The 22,861-nt window shown below is 37.2% G+C and overlaps 1 protein-coding gene across 8 annotated transcripts in view; it reads right to left on the bottom strand.

Moving 5' to 3' along the window:
- The window catches only part of LOC149257211 (uncharacterized), a 571,530-nt gene that overhangs the window by 379,636 nt on the left and 169,033 nt on the right, over nt 1–22,861 (bottom strand). For all 8 annotated transcript variants that reach the window (XR_016256691.1, XR_016256690.1, XM_089413730.1 and 5 more), the window contains one exon: nt 15,468–15,560. Coding sequence is in view for 6 of the 8 variants with exons in the window: in XM_089413730.1 (XP_089269856.1) it covers nt 15,468–15,560 (93 nt within the window). In the remaining 2 variants the exon portion in view is untranslated. The remainder of the gene's footprint in view (nt 1–15,467; nt 15,561–22,861) is intronic.

The raw sequence follows: 22,861 nt of genomic DNA, 5'->3' as shown, positions 1-22,861 counted from the left end.
AGAGTTAGTCTGCTAATCTCACGTTTGAGGGAGTTCATCGCAGTGTGGATGGTGTTCACAGTGTCTTCAAGTTTGTCCATCCTTTCATTGGCCATTGCTTGAGCTCTAGTTTCTACCATACACCAACCGGATGAAAAATTGGGACTGCCTAAAAAAAATTTTCTAATAAATTGAATGGTACCACCTTGCTCAGCTCGTCGTCCTGATTCTGATGGGCTAGATCACCAATAAGCACCCCGGCAGATCTCAGACTTTTTTTTTTTTTTTTTTGGAAAACTCCTAACGGAGTTTTACTCCTTTATCAATACTGCAGTCGCCAAATCCTCAAAATGTCAATGCTGCCAAAAGTCCTGCGAAAAGTAGACCCCGGTATAGGAACCCTTCACAACAACTCCGATCTGGTGGATCTGAGAGATCTGAATGGTGGAACAACTGCTGCTGCGGATCTGATGGAGCTGCGGGACTGATGTCTGCTGCTGCGGCACGTCTTTGCACACGCGGATCTGGAATAGATGATGTGTGATCCCCTGATAGAAAAGGGAACTATGGTCTAGAGGAGTGTCAGGTGCTACAGATCGCAATATACATAAGGGTCTGACAGTAGTACTCGGCCCAATGTTTCAGGGCTCTAACTAAGGAGGATCGACCGTACCCTTAGCCGTACAACCCGACTACCCTATCATACGGGCGAGTAATCTCTCCAAGTGCTGTTCTCGGTGTACTGTAGCCACAAGACGGCCGAAGGTTTATCTATGGCGAGGTTTCAAGGAGCCTAGGGGGCTTCCTATATACCCAGAGGGTACGTGGAAGACAGTCCGTGCGCGGTTCTGTCTAATGCGCTACTACTCGAAGGGGTACCCACAGGGGTTACAAGGGAGTCCAACAGACGTGACCACCTCTTGTATTTCCTGCGTGCATGCCTCCCCAAATCCGCAGGTTTATGCGCTTAACGACAGATCCCGTGGTTTAAAGACGCCGGAACACGTCTCTAGCCAAAAAAAAATTTGCTAAAAATTGGAGATCCCACCGAGCCCTGGAAAGTGCTCTGATACCACTTGTTATGCTCTTAACCTGCAAAATAATACCCAGATACAGAATATGCGAAGAAAAGATACCCAGAACACAGAATATGCGAAGAAAAGATACCCAGAACACAGAATAGCAATGATTTTATTATTCAAAGAGCAATGTTCACATGCCTCTTCGAGGGGGCAACCTCCAATAGAGCAGAGCTCGATTACAAAATAAGACATGATACTCCTCGCAAGGAGTCTCTATCCTTTATATATGACTCATACATGCAATACCACCGGCCAATACCGTGGGTTTTATTAATACCATCTATCTAATACTACGGCCCATTTGCAACTAACTGTGGTCCCGTCATTAATTGCGGGTTAACCACTTACAAATATTAATATGGGCTTTATTGACTCTTGACTATGACGTGATCCCATGACATAAATAAGGGGGTTAGGGTGGGACCCTAACAAATGCTCTCAGTCAATCTTTAGTAACTCTTCATTCATCGATGACAACTTTAGCATCCACAGAAGGTGTCTCCAAGACTCTTCATATTTACCCAAGCAATCTATTCAATATCACTCCATGAGGGCTTCAATAGTGCATCTTCAAAATGTCTTCAAGGATTTTGACAAATCTTCAAGGGTATTCTAGCAACTCAAAACTTCTTCACAAAGTGTCTCCAAAAAACTTTCTACAAGCCTTCAATTGTGACTCAACAAATCTTCAAGAGACCTTCAAGATGCAAATGGTCTTCTTCAAGACAAGTTGCTTCAAGGTTCTCCTCCAAAGTCCACTCCACAATCTTAGATCTTCAATGTGATTCAACAAGGCCTTTTAAACAATTCTTCAAAGGCTTCAACTTGGCCTTATTTTGTTCACAAGAAGAGACTCTAGCAAGCTCTGTCTATCCAAGCCTAACAAGGCTACCCAACAAATCTTTCCAATCAACAAATCTATAATGGTTCTTTAATACACTGCTTTCACAATGTGCTCTTCAAGATTCTTTAGTCTTAACTCTTCAGACCTACTCACAAGATCATAATCAAAACCTTGTGTCTTCTCAGGATAAGCAGATATTGTTGAAGAATCTAGCGCAGTTAGAATTAATTAGATTCTTCTTGCATGATAACTATTTATGAGGTTCTCTAACGTTCTTATTAGTGAAATCTTCTCTTATTATTAGAGTGTGTCTCCTTAGTTCATCAAATAGTTACCAAAAACAAAAGAGACAAGAACACACGATGTTGGCTTTTTGTCAAGGCCAAAACCTCTCACTCTTTGAGAGGAAAACCTACACAAAATCTTCTTATAGAGATTCCAATTGACGAATACCAAGACCTAAACCCTTGACCTATTAAGCAACTCCAAGACCAAGACATCAATCCTCTTCTTTGTCACTGCTTGAGATCTTCATCATCACTGCACTACTGAGATCTTCATTACTGCTGCCATCACTGAGAACATTATTGTTACAACACTGTTGCATCTTCATAGAGATCTTTTATCTTAACATCAAGATCTTATACTGAGATATACATATAAGAGTGTTGCATCTAGATACACGGATATCATTATCAAGATAATGACCTTGAAACTATTTCTTCATTAAGATCATGACTGAGATCATGATTATCATCATCCAGAATACATGCCGAGAGTGTCACTGTAGTATAACCATGATCCTTCTCATTATAACGATGCCTAGACTGTAACAGTGTCTAGAGTATGTCGAGAGTGTCTTATAGAGATCCTTTTCATAACACGTATGCCGAGACCGTATGTGCTTCTATGTGATCCTCTTCATCCATGTCAAGACAGTGAGACTGTGATTACTGTTATGCCGAGACAGTGTATGTCATTGTGAGGTTTACTCATCAAGTATACCGAGATCATTACTGTATGCTGAGAGAGTGATTATGAGAAGACCGAGACACAGAGGTACTGCCATTGTAATTACCCATCTGAGGTCTATATTCTAGTAATGCGGATTATAGAGTTTGTACCCATCCCAAGATTGCAGAGGATCTTCTAAGATTGCGAGGTCTTTTTACTGGACTTACTCACTAAGATTGTCACCAAAGATTTCAAAGATATCTGAGCTCCTATAACTGTACTGTACCACCGAAAATCACAGAGGAATCTGAGTTTTGTGTCTTTGTTTTGCACAGACTTTGACAGGGTATATATAGTGGTTAGTCTCCCAAAAATAAGTCGACATGTCATAGTGAACCATGGTGACTTTATTTATGAGCCGACTTGTCATCTATATATGATTTGAGGCCGACATGACTGTCTTCTTCATCGTTTAGCTTGCAGACTTCTTCTTGTGCTTGTCTTGGAGGGCCTTTTAGACTAGTATACATTTACACATAGGCTCAAGAAGAGCTCCTTATACATGACTTTGATTCTTTGACTTTCCTAGACTTAGGTAATGAGCAAGAAACTCATTTTAATAGTTTACAAAAATAATATTTTTTTCCTTAACAAGTACAAAGATCAAAATTACATTTGTAAATACCAAACCTAGTTACACTTTCTTCAACACTCCCTCTTAACTAGGAAGGTATTTATAATGGTACTTGGTCATTCTCAATCTGAAGAATTTCTCATAAGAAGAATCAGATTGGTGACCCACCTGTATATCATCATAGTAACCAAACATTGTTTCCACAGCAAGGTCTTAACTGACAGCTCTATCTTTCCACAGCAAGGCCTTAACTGACAGTTCTATCTCTTATTAGATCATAGCATAATGTTGGCGAGACTAATGACTATAGACACCTTCATCATTGTCTCTCAAGGTACATACCCACCCGGGTGTTCACTAAGTATGCCCTTCTAGGACTATTCTTCTCTTGGGTTCCTAGCCCTCAAAGAATATCGGTCCTCTTGCCTACTCTTCTCTTGGATGCCCTAAACATCCTCAAAGAGCATCAGATACCAAGTGATTACCCAATCCTCCGTTCTTTCTTCCAAAGTGAAGATAAGAATGTTGTGTCTATCTCTCCCTCTCAACTGGGGATGATATGCCCAAGCTCCCTCGGATCAAGAACCTGCCCAAGCTCCCTTTTAATCAGGAACTTATCAGAGCTCCCTCTTAGCTAGGGACTCTTCTATATATCAGCACGTCTTCTTTGTGGGTCCTTCAGCTGCTTGATCAACTTTTCTCCTTGATGTCATGAAATTTAGTTTGGGCAAAAATTTTTGTTGTTCTTCTAGTTGATTTTCATATTTTATTTCCGCTTCAATTAGTAAAAGTTAACATCACTACCCTAACAAGTCCTCCTTGACAAATTTATAAACAATTTTTTATTATTTTATGCTTTTTTGCAGTGTTCCCTAGGGACGCATCGCCCAAGGTTGGGTGCTCGCACCCCATGCACTTGGGACGGGGGGGGGCATCTAGGGAAATGTTTCCCCATTTCCCTCTTTTGGGGAGACGCGGGGGGGGAGTTTCCCCACGTCCATCTTTTGGGGAGACGCAAGGGTGGGGGGGGTCCCCACTGTGGGGGACACAACTCCCCAAAAAGGGTGCTTTTGGGCGTCCCCACTTAATTTTGCTTGAAAACAATAATTTATGAGTAAGGAAGCTTAATATTCAACCCTAGGGCCCTACTAATGCTATGTAATTAATGGTAATGCTAAATTCTTAAAGTAAAAGGATGAAAATGGTATATTTCATTTTCATCCTTTTACTTAAATTTTTAACATTACCATTAAATGACTCAGGATGTTTGAGAATGGTTCCAACCTCATCGAACTTCATATGGATAAAATAGAATTTCATATCCCATTCAAAATTCAACAAACTTAACAGTTTTTAGTATTTCAAGATTGGGAGGATTGTAATGTTTCCATTGGATTCTATCAAGTATGAGGGTTTGGAACTAGCATTTAATCAAGAGCACCAAGCCCAAAATCACCCTTTTTGAGGGGAGACATGTTCCCCTCAATTTTGTCTAATAGCCCTTGAATAAAACGATTAAAGAAAATACAAAATTAAAACTAAAAAGAAAAATACATAACAAATATCAAAACCTAAACTAATTTGCAATCCCTAACTCACTCATTCGACTTACCAAGCTTACCTCTACTTGGCTTACCACGCAACGCTATCTAACTTACCAGTTAATTGTTGCCTCTCCTCCCCCGTGACACTCCTTCAATGTTCGATGTCCATTTTTAACTTTCAATTTTAACTTTTGGGTTTTGACTCTAGATATCGATGACCTTAGACTGATTCTTTGACTCGTCACTCTTTACTATTTTTGAGTTTTAGTTATATCAATTTACCATTCTAGCCTTCAGACTAGAGTCTATTTTTCTCAATACTAATTAGATTCTAGAATAATGAATGATGAATTTAAATTTTAAATCAATTTAGAATCTAGAATGATGAATTTAATTTTAAATCAATATAGATTCTAGAATGATGAATATGAATCAATGTATTTCATTATTGAATATCGTGGTTTATGGACGAATGATATATGCATCATTATGAATGATGAGTATGGATCAGTGTATTTCATTATTTAATTCAAGTGTGTATGGATCAATGTATTTATACTTTCATTATTAAATATGAATTTGAATATATATATATATATATATTAAAGTTACATACCCCGACATCCCCCCACCCCCACTAAATTTCCCTAAAGTTTGAGGGTACTCCCACACGCCCCCCTATGTGTCTCCCCGCACCCACGTCCCCCTATCCCAGAGTCTTGGTGGAACATTGCTTTTTGTCGAAGTCAACTCTGAGTTTAAGGGCCTTGACAAATCCAAATGGAGTCTAATTCTCACTATTTCGGATTTTGACATTGGTAGACCTTACAACGCTAGTCGCAAGAATCATTTCATCCTGAAGGTAAGATCCCAAGAAGTTTCATTTTTCTTTTGAACAAAAATGGTATATAGAGATTCATGCTTGCACTCACTCATTTCCTAACCAGCAACTTCAAAAGTTTTACATCCATGCCTTTTAATCCCAACTGTTGATTTGGGGTAGCATCAGATGTGCTCTAGCCATGAAAATTGGTGGAGAGGCTAAAGCACATGAGATCTCCAAGACCCAGAATGGTTTGGATAGATTGTACCCGGTTTGGGAGATATTAAAATAATTAATATTTTTAATGGAGTTACTAAGTCTAAACTTAGGAAAGATAAAATATTAATGGGTATTAATATAAAACTGGGTTAGAAGGCTCCAAAAGTCATGGATCAAGCCAAATCTAATCTTAGCCATTGATTAGAGATTTAATCTCGGTCGTTGATGGACCAACGAGAAAAGTATAAGAGGAGGCTTGAGGGTCAATTGGAGAACACATCGAGAGAGATCAAGAACTCGATTTTCTGGGGCAGGGTTTGCTAAGGAAATTGAGTGAGTGATCAAAGTTGCAGCTGAGGGGCAGTGAATACATAGCAGAGAGGCAGAGTTCATACCAGGAGGATCAGTGCAGAAGTCGGGAGATGTTGACGCAGAGCCAGCTAGAGGCCACACAGAGGCAGCCAGAGGCCACATAGAGGCAGCAAGGAGTTGCGCAGAGCCAGAGAGGGCTAGCGTGTGAGACGCAAAGGCTCCAGAGGCTGACGCAGAGCAGAGAGAGGCCAACGCTGGGCCAAAGAGACTGACGTTGGGCCAAAGAGGCTGACGCAGGGGCCTAGAGGCAGCACTGGGATATTTTTTCGTGGGACAGATTGGAGCTAGAGAGCTGGATAGGGTGACGCAGTCCCTATCAGACTGACGCAGAGCAGCAGAAGCTGCATTGTTGCTGTGGGATCGTTCATCCAGTGATTTAGCCAGAATATTTGTCTCTGACTGAGAGATACTATTGCCGAGGGCATTCTCTGTTGGGTGAGCCATTTCTAGCACCCAAGTTGTATTTTGAAACTGCATAATAATAAAACCCTCTGAATAGTTGCACCGGTTTTCCCGCATTGGGTTTTTCTGGGGACATTAGTCCAAAAACAATGGTGTCACTTTTGTGCTTGTTTACTTTCAGTTGATGATCTGTATGTGTTGATACTGTACTTGTATTTATTTCAGCGTTTACATGGTAAATAACTTGTTAAGTAATTGAACAAGTAGGAAGAAATAAATCAGATAGTACAGGAAGAATTTCTAACGGGTTAAACTTAGAAATTTCAACACCAACAACATATAGAGTTATTTCTTCAATCCCTAGATTACAAGGATGACATACACAACTATCTTGATAGTGAAAACATGGAAATCCATGTCAGCTTGACAACTATTATGAATAAATATATAGGAAATAATGTAAAATAATGTAAATCAATAATCATAAATAATTATTAGTTAATTACTAATTAGGTTGAAGAGGCATGTCTAAACGATACATGACTCTCCATGAAGAGACACCTACTTGGTATATAAGCAAGCCTCTCGTTCTCATTGTAAAATCATTCTTATTCACACATTTAATATATAATATTTATATCCTCATGGATATATTTATATTCCAAGTCTTCTGGAGTAATTAATCTGAAGAAGGAACTTTGTTCACTTCATTTGGTATCAAAGCCACGTTTGGCTGATCATCAGGCCTTTGGCCACCAACCTGTCGTCAAGACTCAAGCGTTTAGCTACGAAGTGGGAGCTTCTCCATTCTGCAGTTGCTACTAGGCCTTTGGCCATATCTTTAAAAAAAAAAATTATTTAATTAAAAAGCAGTAAAATAAAATAAATCACAAATAATAAAACAAAAAACAAAAAAAAACTATACAAAAGTTATGTATAAAAAATAAAATAAACAAAACCATGTTGCAACTAGGTCCTCCCACCACCATACATAGTAGACAGGTTTGCGCAAAGGTGTAGTCGCTCGTTCCGGAACCACCGTAGCTGCCAGCGCAGCCATACAAGAAGGATGATTTAAGTACAAGTGGGGTCGAGGTTTGCCAAGGCCGTGTCATCTTCCAGCACCCAATTTCAAGGGCTAAATCTTGTGTTAGGCCGATTCTAAAGTAGGAAGCCACCATCTTCGCAATGGAAGCCATAACCGCATTCACACCTACTACCTGACAATCCTCGATCGTTGCAGACCCAACAACACAGCAACACATACAATCTGACAGCAAACCCTGCAACGTTCTATTGCAATCCACATCCGTCCAAAGTCAAACCCTGTCGTTGTACCATTTTCGCCATACAAATAACATTTGACCGTAGATACTTTCACCGCGCTAGTCGCCCACAATCTCAATTGTTGCATCCACAATTCCATACATACACATCCACCACCCAACACGGCCCTCGTCCATACCCAATAGCCTTTAATTGAACCTGTAGGCACTACTGCACAGTCACACCAACTATTTCAATTACCGTCCACCCTGCTTAAGCAGTGAAGAAAATTCATCAGAAGCGCATGTTGTAAATTGATACAACATAGGTTTGCAAAATCCAAAGAGAAGAATCATTCAAGTGATTAGTTCAAATATTTGGGCTACTAATATTGTTAAGAATCTCAAGGGATGCGACGGTCAACCTTCTATTAAGATTACCTAATACATTATTATATGTGGCACCAACATTTATAAGAGAGTTGATCATAATTGGAAGTATTGAAGGGAAATAACTTAGGAAAAGAGGAAAACCCTCTAAGTTAAAAAGTGAAAAAGAAATATTATATTATTAAAGTCGTAAGTACATTCATGTGAAGGCAATTACAAGTGGGAGGGTATTTATAAAGCAAAACTATTGAAGTTAATAAGTGAAAGTTTATATTAAAAATATATATATATATACATATTTAAAAAAAATTAAAAATTAAAAAGATATATTGAAGAGATAAAATAACCAAAAAACATGTTCCATACAAAGTAAAAGAAGTGAAGAAAAAGAAAAAAATATGGAATCTCTAAGTAATGAACAAAAACAATCATTCGCAAGAGATATAGAACAATTAATGACAATACTTTGAGCGACAACATGTTGATTTTAATGAGGAGAGAAAGAAAATGGAATCCCAATTGCATATTGAACGTCCATCATCACTCCCACAAAACGATGTAATCCAGTGTACCGAGAAAGTGCAGCTAAAAGATCAAGAGATTGGAAAAATAGTCAAACTTTAGCAAAACAAAAAAGCGTCAGAACACGAACATAAAAATCTTGTGGATATGCCTTACAAAGAAATAATGGAAAAAGACGAAGAAATTTCTCGTCTCAAGGACCACGGCGAAAAATTACTTGCACAAGTGAAAAAGACTAAGGTCACAAAGAAAGAACTCAAGAAGCGCTTATCAGAACAAGAAGAGGAAATTTTACATTTAAATAACCTTGATAAAAATTTATTAGAACAAATCAGAGATCTAAAAGATGAAAAACTCAAAAGTCAAAACATTGAAAGTAAGGTTGATGAAACAAAAACCAAAGAACTTTTACGTCTGAGAAACCATAATCAAAGTTTACTCACTCAAATTAAGAAACTTAAGAATGATAAGAAAGCATTAAAAGACAAGTTAGAACAATTCACTCAAGGAAAAGTATCGAAATCTCCAGTCATCACAGTCCAAGTTGAAGATAAGGGAACGAATACCAATCCAGTGAATATGACAACTCAAGAAGACAAGTCAGTTGAAGAAACGACACACTTAGATTTTGCAGTTCATATGATTAACATCCCAAGTGAAGATTTTGTAACCAACTCAACAACATCGCCCCCTGAAGTAATTCAAAAAATTTCCTCATACCTAATAAGGGAATGTCAAACCAAAAAGGTTCCATATCAGCATCCGAATCATGACAGTAGACAACTCAACCATGCTACATATTGGGACCATTCAGAACAAAAACAACAAACTGATGTTCCAGAGAAGAGTGATGTAACCTCAATCCAGCCCTATGATGACAAGTCATTACAGAATTCCAGTGATCAAAATACTACACAGAAGATTAATCTAGGATGGTCTAATCCCTTCTCAATGTGACAGTTTTGTTTGTCACTTAGAGGATCATATTGTCTTTGCTTCGACAAAGATGACAATTCCGAAACAAGAAGACATCTGAAATAGAAAAAAAAAAAGAGATCAAGCCTTTCATGAATAAGCTTTGAGGACAAAGCTTTTTGAGGAGGAAAGCAATGTTATAAATAAATATATAGGAAATAATGTAAATGACAATAATCATAAATAATTATTAGTTAATTAGTAATCAGGTCGAAGAGGCATGTCTAAATGAGACATGACTCTCCATGAAGAGACACCTGCTTGGTATATAAGCAAGCCTCTCGTTCTCATTGTAAAATCATTCTTATTCACACATTTAATATATAATATTTGTATCCTCATGGATACCTTTATATTCCAAGCATTGTTTTAAAAAATGGCTGAGTCGACTCCAACTCGGCCGAGTCAGACCGAGTTAATGCCTAGCCGGGTTGGCTTAGTGGCCGAAACGGAACCGTTGGCTGGGTTTTTACCGAGCCAATTGTTGACCACTACATGTCAACTACCCTTAGCAGTACACCCCCTTTTCTTCGCAAAAGGGATAGCGCCTCATTGACGTGTCCGTGCCATTCGACAGTCATCGTCGACCTTATCATATTATGTTGTAAACCCAGTCTGCATGTGTGAATTGTAAATAATCTTAGCAGAGCTGAGTCATGTATGTAAATTGCCTAGGTGGACCTAATGTTTTAGTGATAATCTACGTTCCGGAAGGTTTTTTGTCTCACCGATCCAGGGTCAGCAGAGTTTTCCTTCAGCCTAACCCCAAGGCCGGAATGAATTTTGTCATTAAAATATTAGGGGAATCCTAATGCGTTGATCTGCTAGATTATAGTTGTGTCGCAGAACTGCGTGGTCTATGAGGGTCTACGTCAAATGGGTTGTCCCCCTTGAGATGTAAAATTGTAAAAGTCATGATGTAAAGTGTCTTGAGGGTTAGAAAATGTTTTAATCCCCTCACAAGTCCTAAGTCCTAGGTCCTAGGAGATTTTTTCAAAGGCTAAGTTCGAGGATCCATTTAAAAAAATAAAAATTGAAAATTGAAAAAAATAAAAAAAACAATAAAAAAATTAAAGATATAAATAATTAAAAAATTAAAAATATATAAAAATAAATAAAAATAATAATAAAATAATAAAATTTTAAAAATAATTAAAAATAAAAAAATAAAATAAAAATTTTAAAAATAATAATAAAATAATAATAAGCCAAATTTTGAGTAAATAAATGCAGAATTTCAATTTTTAATATATTAAAATGCATTTAAAAATTCGACGGATGAGATTAAAAGATATCTTGATCCTCATCAACAGTCGAGATCATTTTGACATGGATCACTCGAACTAGCCGTTGGGAATTTTTCCTTTAAATAGGGTGCTAGGGGTCATTTGAGATCAGATTTGATCGGGGAGTCTAGTGCTAAAGAAAGCTCTCTTGTAGTCATTTTTTTGTGCAATAAAGAAAGACTTTGGAGTTAAAAATCTTGCTGATGTTACTCTTTTGGAAATGCTATAAGAGCTTTTATTTTTCTGCATAATTTTATTTTCAGCCATTGATAATAGCTTGATGAAGATTGATTTAGGCACAGGTTTCTTGTCTAATCTCTGGGGTTTGAATGATAGTTTAGATTTCTGAAATATAATGGCAGGTATCTCCATTTGATCTAGATTTCACTATTGTTTTCTCCCTCTGTGTTAATGGTTGATTGTAAGTTGTGCAGGAAATCCTTTTTTTTAATTACCGGGCATTAGGGGAAGTTCTCGACTGAACCAGCCAACTCCTGGGTTGTGTTTTCTGAAAGAGCCCAGCCAGTTCTTGATCCCGGGCTTATCATTTGAAAATTATTTTTTTTTTATGAATGCATGAAGGGTTTTTCTGAAGCATCTCACATTAAATTAAAATTCTGAAAATATTTATGTGGCATAACAAGAAATCTGGCTATTTTAGAGCCTGCAGTTTGTGAATATTGTAATTATTTAGTTAGGGTTTTCAGTTTCGTTTCTTGCACATATTATTTTGGGTTTTCTTTTCTTTTGCAGGTTGCAGGTACAGGTTTTGAGAAATATTTCAGGGTTTCATTCAGACAATCTGGAGCAGCTGATTCAAAACTTCATTAAGATTCCTGGAAAATATTTAGAGGTTCTGGTGGAAGTTCTACAGATTGACTGCGTGGTTTCTTCTAAGCAGGAAGATTTCGATTTTGTTTCGAAATTTTCTTTTGTGATCTGGGTTCGAATTTTAAAATCTGGAAAATTTATGGGTTACTTCCTGCTGCTCCAAACCCCTTCCAAACAGTTATCGAATCCCGCAGTCATCTTCACGCCCTCCATTCTGCTACCCAAACGCTGCATAAAAAATAAAAAAATTTGCGTCCATCCCTCAATCATCTCCCTCCTCACGCAGCTCTTTTCTCCCTTCTTGTCGCTGCGGCTTTATTTCCATTCCCATAAATTCACGCAACAACAAGCTTCCTCTACTCATCAGCCCATCCGTTGCCATCTCTGTGTTGATTCCACGCTCAGCTCTTTGGGTTCTCAACTGCAAAATACATTGAAATCGCACAGCCCACTAAAATCACGCAACTTCTCACATCTCCATCATCGTCCCATCCAGCTCCACGCTGCCACTTTCCGTCCCACGCAACTCCAATTATCTGCTCGTTCTTATCTACGTTGCCCAAACTTGTGCTCTCTTGCAATCCTTTCTTTCCTCGCGCGTCTTTCACCCCTTGCTCTTCCCTTCTGCCTGCGTGTTGATTGCTGCCAGATCTGCATACTCCAGGCACCTGCAAACAATCCGCCGTCAAACCTGCTTCGTGTCTTCTCTTTCCTGCGACAAAACAAATTTTTCGAATTATTCTTGGATACGGGCCAACTTTTTGCGTTGAGCTTTATTTCATGTCTACGGTGATAGGTTGTCTCTTATAAGTTTAATTTAGTTTTTTTTATATATCCATAGGGTTAGGTTTATTAATTTTTATTTGGTTTTGCTTCATTTAAAGTTTTGGCTTTCATTTTAAGTTTTATGTTATGATTTAAATTAAAAAAGTGAAAAATAAAAAGCTCCTATAGATTAGTTTTAGATTTATTAAATTGTTTAGTTTTTTTTAGATTTACTTTTCTTTTAGATTTAGCTTTTGTTTAGATTTTAATTTTAAGAAATGATATCAAAAAATTTAAAAAAGGGGTAGTTTTTTTAGGATTTGTTTGGATTTAAATTCAGATTTAATTTTTATAGATTGATTTTAAATAAATCAAAAAATCAATAAAAATAAAAATAAAAAATTTCATAAAAAGTTAAAAATTTTCTTTTTACTTTTTAGACTTTAGTTTAGATTAGATTTTATTTTTTTATTTATTTAGGATTTTAGTTTTGACTTAAAATTTTATAAAATATATATATATATATATATATAGAGATTAAAAAAATATTTTGAAAAAGCTTACCAAAAAATTCGAAAATTCATTTTTTGGAGTTTCTTATGGTATTTATGTTCCATTTCTCTATAGCTAAATGCATTTAAATGTTTATTTATAAGTTGGCTATATGAAAGTGGTAGCTGGTCAGCATTTAAATTTTATGATCATTTAAAGCATTTATTTTTTCTTGAAGTTTAATTGTTGGATCATCGTTAAGGCGTTGTGCATTTGTTGAATATCTTACATCGCTTGGGTTATTTGATGATAAATGATTGTTTTACATGGTTTATACTTCTGCAACATTTAATAAATAATCATTTAATCATTAACTCCATAAGGCACTGGTCTATTAACTTAATAAAATCAAATAAGTGCTTGTTTTCCCTCGTGTCTCCCAACCCAACTGGTCCACAATTGGTCATCCATTGTCCCATAGGGTCTACCCCCCTTAGCCGCGGGAGACAGGCTTAAACAGAGAGATCGGGGATCAGGGTGACAGCCCCCGATCTGAGCGTTGTCGTGACAATCTGTGCGACAACACCAGTCATTGACTCGGTCGACTCAATAACAACTCGGCCGACTCGGTAATGGCGGTCGGCTCGGTAACAACTTGGTCAGCTCGGCTCTTTGACAAAAATCCTAAAGCACATTGTCAAAAGTTGTTCCACCTCCTACATATCAATGGTTGGGTAGTTTTTTGTTGCATATTTATAGCCCTAAAGTAATCTATCACTGTGAGAAAGTTTTGAAAATTAGAAGGCCGAAGTATGGTTATCCTATTGGCATGAATTAGAAAACTGAAACAATGCATTGAGCCATACAATGCTTTTAAAAATGCAAACGTTCTGGCAAATGGACTAATAAATACATATTTAGTATTTACCTCTGATTGTCTTCGAGCTTGACCAGAATTAAATCAAGGGTTTTGAGACTTCATTAAGGGCAAAGAATTGGTATTATTGTTGCTGTAGTCTAGTGATTGTCCTTAGGCTAAGGCAAAAAAGAATCCTGGCATTGGTGGCTAAGTGTGAACTTTGTATTGGACACTGCACTGGGTGCCATTTTGATATAATGGAGATATTCATGAGCCTACTTTGATCATATGTTGTCTTCTCTCTATATTCTAAAGCTTTGTGTTTGGAAACATGAATGAAAATCTTTAAAATTACGTTTTTTATTAAAAAAATATATATATTTAATGTATTTTTTACAACGACCGAGCCATTGAAATCAAACTAACCGAGTCGATACCGAGTCGGAGTCGACCCTCAGTCGTTTCCGAGTCGGAGTCGGAGTTTTAAAACATTGATTCCAAGTCTTCTGGAGTAATTAATTTGAATAAGGAACTTTGTTCGCTTCAACAACCCCCCCCCCCCGACCCCCCCTCCCCTTATACTTGGTTCAAACTACCCCTTGTGGACCTTTGAAAACTAAGTACAACTTACTCAACATGATGAGAAAGACACAAACACCAAGAAACAAAGAAAAATCAATAAATCAAAAACAAAAACACCAATTTAAAGACTAATAAATCTCAACCAAGTCCATCTATAGATGAAACACTAAAAATGGTTGCAACCTTACATATTCATCCCTATCATCCTTCAAAAACCATCTCTTCTTCCACCTGTGGGCTTCATTTTTCCTTTAATTGTTAAACCTAACCAATTCTGAAATGTATCTTGGTCCTATAGAGGACTTAAGACCTTTCAATTCATATAAAGACAAACATATGAACTAATATTTGTCAGCTTTTGTTGAACTTATTTTGTTTAATAGAGTGTTTATTTATTGTAGATTTATGCTCCTGGACCATGTCAGTTGTGAATCGTGAATGTGAGTGACAAGAATCTATTCTTTGCAATAGGAAAACTTATATTGTGATAACTGATCCTATTGAAAGAAAGCAATAACTTTGAGAATCCAAAAAGTAATTTTAGATATTACTGCTTCTCCATTTTTCTAAGCTCATACAAGTATCATCTAGAAAGTTTCTTGGGCATTGTCGAAGCCTAAACAGTAATAGGTAGGTCATATACTCACTTGGAAGGGTTACTTGCAACAGCCTGCTTCATCGTTCCATCCCTATGACACAAATCAACAGCAGCTCGGACATCTTTATAGATTTGACTATAACTGCAAAGCAAGCATTGGCATGACTTCAATTTGAAATTTCCTTCAGTATTAAGAAAATAAAAACTTACATAACAAGAAAATTAAGAAATAAACAAATATTTTCACAGAAGATGCCGCATGCCTTGTTTATTACACTATTCAACAAGTTTAAATAGCTGTCATGGTACCCCCCTCCACAGGTATTAATACAATGGACCAGTCATTTATCAAAGTGCTGAGTTTACCTCTCGTGTTTCAGTGTAGCATCATAATCTCTCATTATCAAATTATGCATCTTCCAAGACAATGGCTTATTTGTTTATTTTGTTATGCCAACATCAAGCGGACTAATGTTGGAAGAGAAACCCAATCAAGCTATTAGTGAATCTCAGACAATAGTGGAACCAATTAAATTAGCATAGATAACATCTTTATTGTTAAACTGATGGAATCCATATTTCTTATCATGTAAACAATGGTTGTCACAATCATGCCTCTCTCTGTTTATACTGATTGTTGTGCCAGCAGATTCCACAAAGATGACTACTGCCAAGAAATGCAACTCTAGATGGGACAAGCAGGCACACTTCCATGAAAACTTGAAATGGATCACAGATGGATTATTATTTTTGTCTTTTAAGACTGCCAGTAGAGGAATCTGAAGAACTATCATTCAGCAGGTATTAAGTGCAGCCAGTCAATGAACTGGAATAGCAAACAGAGGGTTGAAATCCTTCATCTGTGTATGAGTATAGACATAGGAGAAAAGACAACACTTTAAGTAACAGAACAAATACCAACTCATCTTCAGTTTTGCAAACTAACGTAGAGTAAAGTTTAATAAAATCTCAAAACATGTGTCATTAGGAAGTAACATGAATCCCATCTGAGGAAAGATCCAGAATTAATACTTAAAGGAACTCAATCCCAAAATGAATCATACAACAAATATTACGGAGAAATAAGCTTGGGGGTTCTCCAAGTCAATTTCAAACCATCATATCATGGGAAGAGGTTCCTTGACGGTGCTCTGCTAGACAGAAGGAAGTGTAAAACACTAACATACTGAGCCCAAATAGGCTTGACACAATAAATATCATTCTAGTCCCTGACACATCCACTAGCAGAACATATGCTTAATCCATAGCATATCTGTATGATTTTCATTGACAAGATAAAGTAGCAGACTTAGATCAGATATTGAAGACATGTGCATATGTTCAACTGAATAAGGAGCATTGGAGTGCAAGTAAGACAAAAAGCTCCTAACTGGGGGCTACTGCAGATTTCTCCTAGAATCAAAACAATCCTTTATTCCCCCTCTCTCTTAGCTATATCATTATTTGCTGGTTATAGGTTGTTAATCTACATACCAAATCCTTTCTTATATTATATATTATATATATCCAATGTACAACTTGAGAGAGCCTAATGGTTAAGGACATGTGTTTCCTCCTAAGAGGTCATAGGTTCAAATCCCAAGGGGGTAGAGCATGGACACCTCCATGGACTTTAGCAGTCAAATTGCTGCATGGAGGCAGGTCCCTTGTCCCACAAACAAGGAGGTCTCATACACCAATTTGGTGTCTGCTTGGCGACCTTATAATTAGATTACTATTATTATACTAATATATTGTGTAATAGGAAATAAAGTCAATATTTCTAATAAAGAATGTCTTTGTCTTGCAGTCCCTTCTACATCTTCCTCAAATGCAGTCAATTAATGCAATGTAAGGGTGTCGAATCGCTGCAGTCAATTAACGCAATTAACACTGCAAGGGTGTCGAAATTTGCTGCAGTCGTGGTGGTTTGACCTGCGACTGCCACCGATAGCTGTGGCCGAAGTTGGCTGCCGTCGTGGTGATATCTGCACGGAGGGTGGGTCAACCGTCGAACCTAGCAACGTGATCATTCAGAGGTGACGTGACCATCCAAGTGGTGAGTTAATTAAAATTATAGTTATAATACACACACACACACACACATATATATATATATCCAATTAAAATTATATGTATATACGTAACTGTAATTTAATTAATTAATATCTTTTAATTAATTAATTAATTTAAAAATATATATATATATATTATTATTAAAAATACTTGAACTAAAAAAAAAAAATTGGGTCTTCAAAAAAAAAATCGGAACAAAATGACGAGCAACAACAATGATAGTATGAAAAAGATCCAAGAGGACATCAGCTAAATAAACGCATGGATAACGTCGAAAAGTCAGTTAGTAAGCAGGACCAGATGGCCAACGATATCTCTTTCTTAAAAAACTTGATGAGCCGGCGCTTCGGAGAGACCGATCCACCTTCAGCTACACAGAGTCCCAAGACTCCAGAAGGGAGACATCCCTAGTGCAGGACTTCATGAGGCGTGAGAAGCAACAAATACCCCAAATTCACTTCGAAGGAAGCCAATATTATACTCATTCTCCCAAAAAGAACCATCTTAAAATCAAAAATGAATTACCGAAGTATGATGGTAAGAACTTTAAAGGCGATGTCGTATGGGTAAATAAGATAGATGCAATTTTTTAGCAAACCCTCCACTCGGCGAACAAGAAAAAGTCGTGACTGCATCCAATTACTTAGAAGCAGAAGCGTACGATTGGTTTTTGTGGTGGTCATCTAAATGCACGAGTTGCTCATTCAATTGGCAAAACCTTAAAAACGCTCTGTTAAAAAGGTTTCATGACGAAGAGGAGGATGATGTCTATAAGAGATTTGTTCACCTGAAGCAAACAAGATCAGTGAGTGAATACACTCACGATTGGGAAGTATTAGCAGTAAGACAGAGAGGGTTTTCAGATGAGGAGCTGCTAAAAATGTACCGTTGTGGCCTTAAAGATTATATTCGCGAAGAATTAAAATTGCATAAACCTAAAACTATTGAGGAGGCCAGACATGCAGCCATAATTATCGAGCGAAAATATAAACTTCACAAACCACCATATGTCAGTAACGACAGGACTAACAGCTATTTCAAGGGAAAGGCAGGTAAAACCTCGTCAGAAAATACTAGTAAGTACGTTCCACCACCATTACGAAGTGAAGGAAAACAACAATTTAATGTCGAAAGAAAAAAGGATGGCAAATGCTGGAAGTGCGGAGACAAGTATCATCCAGGACACAAATGCGCAACACAAAAATTGTACAACTGTGAAGCTAAACAAGAAGAGGAATCCTCAGAAGATAGCTCCGACGAAGAGGAAAATGAAGAAAATGCAAACCCTAGTCCAGAATCAGAAGACGATATGCCACGAATTTCCATAGCAACCATCACAGGGATAGCTCAACCACAAACATTGAAGCTTAAAGGTTACATCAAGAAGCAAAGCGTTATTGTGATGGTGGACTCAGGAAGTACGCACAACTTTGTAGATGTCAATGTTGCAAAAAGATTGAACATCTTTGCTTACCCGGTAGCAGACTTAAAAGTTATGGTAGCAGATGGAAAGCAAATAGATGGAGTTGGCAAGTGCCATAAAGTTAAGTTGCAATTAAGTGACTATGCAATGGAGTCCAGTTTTTATATGGTTCCCCTAGGAGGAGTAGATTACAGAGGCTTAAACAAAAATCACTATTAAGCATAAGTTTCCGATTCCGTTCATTGATGAAATGTTAGATGAATTACACAGTGAAGAATATTTTTCCAAGTTAGATCTAAGATCAGGTTACTACCAAATACGAGTAAGGTTAGAAGATATCGAAAAGACAGCATTCAGGACTCATGAAGGGCATTACAAGTTCAAGGTCATGCCATTTGGATTAACAAATGCACCAGCCACCTTCCAAGCAACCATGAATGAGCTCTTTCACCCTTACCTTAGGAAGTTCGTATTAGTTTTCTTCGATGATATTTTAGTCTATAGTAAGACATGGGAAGAACATCTCAAACATCTAGAAGAAGTATTGTCTATTTTGGAAAAGAACCAGTTTTACGCCAAGCTATCAAAATGTACGTTTGGGCAGAAGGAAGTTGAATACCTAGGTCATATTATATCAAGGGAAGGAGTCCAAGTGGATCCCAACAAAATCAAGGCAATCAAAGAGTGGCCGAAACCCAAGAACATATCTAAGTTAAGGGGATTTTTGGGTTTAACAGGGTATTACAGAAGATTTATAAAAAACTACGCACATCTGACAGCACCCCTGATGAATTTGTTAAAGAAAAATGCTTTTAAGTGGGATGACCAAGCAGACAAGTGTTTTGAGAAATTAAAGGAAGTGATGTCAACCACACCAGTACTAGCAACTCCTGACTTCTCCAAACCGTTCGTGGTCAAATGTGATGCTTCTGGGTTTGGAACTGGCGTTGTATTAGCATTTGAGAGCAGGAAACTTAATAAACAAGAAGGCTTAAAATCAACATACCAAAAGGAGATGCTCGCCATCATACACGCTCTGACGAAATGGCGCCAGTATTTGCTTGGAAGTAAATTCTCAATCCGAACCGACCACAACAGTCTTCAATTCTTACTTCAGCAAAAGACATTATCAACAGAACAACAGAAGTGGATGGAGAAGTTGTCAGCTTTCGATTTAGAAATATTACACAAGAAGGGAAAGGAGAATGTCGTAGCTGATGCACTCTCACGTAAAGATGACGATCACACAACATGTGTCGCCATGATAGTCGTTCCGAGTGGTTGGATGAAATACGAGCCAAATATGCCAAGGATAAGGATTGTGACTCCATGATTAACAATATCAGTGAATATACCAACTTTGAGTGGAAAAATGACATATTATGGTACAAGGGAAGAATTTACCTAACACACGCATCCAAATTTAAGGTGAAAATACTAACAGAGTCTCACAATTCACCAGTGGCCGGACGTGTCGAATTCTACAAGACTTACTACAACGTCCAACAGTCATTCTACTGGAAGGGTATGAGCAAGGAAATTCAGAAATATGTTGTAGAATGTGATATTTGTCAAAGAAACAAGAGCGAAAATGTTCCAACTCCAGGATTGCTACATCCACTACGCATTCCAAATCAGAAGTGGGAAGAGATTTCGATGGATTTTATTGAAGGACTACCTGCATCTGACGGAAAGGATAAAATATTTGTAGTAGTCGACAGGCTCACTAAATATGCCCACTTTATGGCTATTAAAAAGACTAACACAACCAAACAAATCGTTGATGTGTTTTGTAAAAACATTTACAAACTACACGGGTTTCCTAAGGTCATAGTCAGCGATAGAGATGTAAGGTTTAAAGGGAAATTTTGGAAGGATTTCTGCCATCAAGTAGGAATATCCCTTAATATGAGTTCGGCCTATCACCCCAAACGGATGGGCAAACCGAAGTCGTTAATAAATTCTTGGAAACATATCTTCGTTGTTTCGTTACAAATAAACAAAACAGATGGACACAGTGGCTACACCTAGCCGAATGGTGGTATAATACCGCATACCACACGTCAACTAAGATGACACCCTTCCAAGCCTTATATGGTTACGAGCCACCTAGGTGGAAGGACTTTGCACTCCTTGATTCTAGGGTACTAGCAGTTAAAGACCACTTAGGAGAAAGTCAAAGAATCATCAACTTACTAAAAGAAAATCTAACCATGGCCCGTAATAGAATGAAACAACAAGCCAACCAACATCGTTCTGAACGAGAGTTCAAGGAGGGAGATTAGGCCTTTGTTAGACTCCAACCTTATAAGCAACTATCACTAAAAAAATAAGGGAAGAATAAATTATCACCTAAATATTATGGATTGTACCAGATAATCAAAAAGATAAGTAGTGTAGCTTATGGGTTAAAGTTACCGAACAATTGTGGAATCCATAATGCCTTTCACGTATCAAGTCTCAAAAAAGTATTAGGGCAAAATCAAACAACACAAACAGAAATACCAGAGACCGATGAAGAAGGAAGAATAGTCCTTGAACCTGAGGGTATACTCGCTACCCGAGAAAAGGTTTTACGATCTAAGACAATAAAGGAATACCTCATCAAGTGGAAGAGGTTACCAGAGGAAGATTCGTCTTGGGAATCAGAACGTTTCGTGCATCAACACCCAGGCCTACCTATGCTTTGAGGACAAAGCATCTTAAGGGGAAGGCAATGTTATGAACTTAAAATCATAACAATTAAATAAAATATTAAAATATTAAAGTATTATTTAAATAAATAAATTATTAATTATAATCAATTAATTAGCAAATAATTAGTTAAATGAAGAGACATCAGTCCCCAAGGGACATGTCTCTTTGATTAGGCATGGCCAATCAACTCCTATTTAAGGAGCACCGCCTCAGCCTTGTAATCATCATTCAATTTTTATCAATATATATATATATAAACATATTACATTCAGAATTTTATCTGAGGTCTTATTATCAGTTTACAGCGAATTAAATATTAATTTTGCTACCAAACTTTAGACATAAAGTACAATGTGGGTACTTTATCTAATGGGTGAGTTAAAAAATATAAAGTGAGAATTAAATGCACATTTATTCTCATCCCTTGATCTAAATGAATTTGAGCCATTAGATCTTAGGGTTGCCCAAAAATCATTTAGGGAAACAAAAGGGGCAAAAGAAAAGAGAGATTGCATTTCATTCTTCATGAGCAAATTAGAGAAAGGAGGCTGAGAGCTTGAGAAAAGTTTTGAAGGATAAAATTGTTGCAGCAAGCTGAAGGAGTGATTTCTGGGCAAAGATGGGCATGGAAATCAAGGTTTAGAAGACAGCACAAGGTACAGTGTGAACAGCATTGAACACTGTGAGTTGCACGCCGTTCGAGAGAAGTTTTCGCAAAAAAAAAAAATTGAAAAAAAATTCGTACAGTCGTATCCATAAAATACATATTTTCAGCTTCAAATGGCACAAAAATCGAGGCAAGGTTGGCACGGTTTTCAAGGAGTTTTGGGCTAAAGAGATAAGTTGTATTTTGTTGTTTTCTTTTGTTTGCAAATGTATTTTTCTTGAACTTGAAAGATAAATAAATTTTAAGAGCTCTCTAATAAGTGTTCCTAGGAGAAGATTGAAGGGGTTTTGCCTGGGTCTAAGTTGACCAAAAATTTGTGTGTATTTTTATTTGTGTTGTTGGTTTGGTTATGTCCATATTTCTTTTCAGCATGTGTTGACAGTCCCATGTGTTTTAATCTGAAAATTTTATTTCCAGAATTCTATATGTTGAATGTATGTTTATGGGAAAGGGTATTTAACTGAATGGGAGTGATAAGGTGAAATTAAAACCAGGTTGGTATTGTTTGAAACTTTTTTTAGTCATCAAATTTCAACATTTATCTCAACAAAAGATTGAATACAGAGAAAACTCAATCATA

Source organism: Pinus tabuliformis, chromosome 6, assembly GCF_031772625.1.
Source record: "Pinus tabuliformis cultivar Carrire ecotype Pingquan chromosome 6, CPIR1, whole genome shotgun sequence".
NCBI lineage: Eukaryota > Viridiplantae > Streptophyta > Pinopsida > Pinales > Pinaceae > Pinus > Pinus tabuliformis.
Note: the sequence above shows the minus strand (reverse complement) of the source record. Positions and strands in the feature narration are given on the sequence as shown.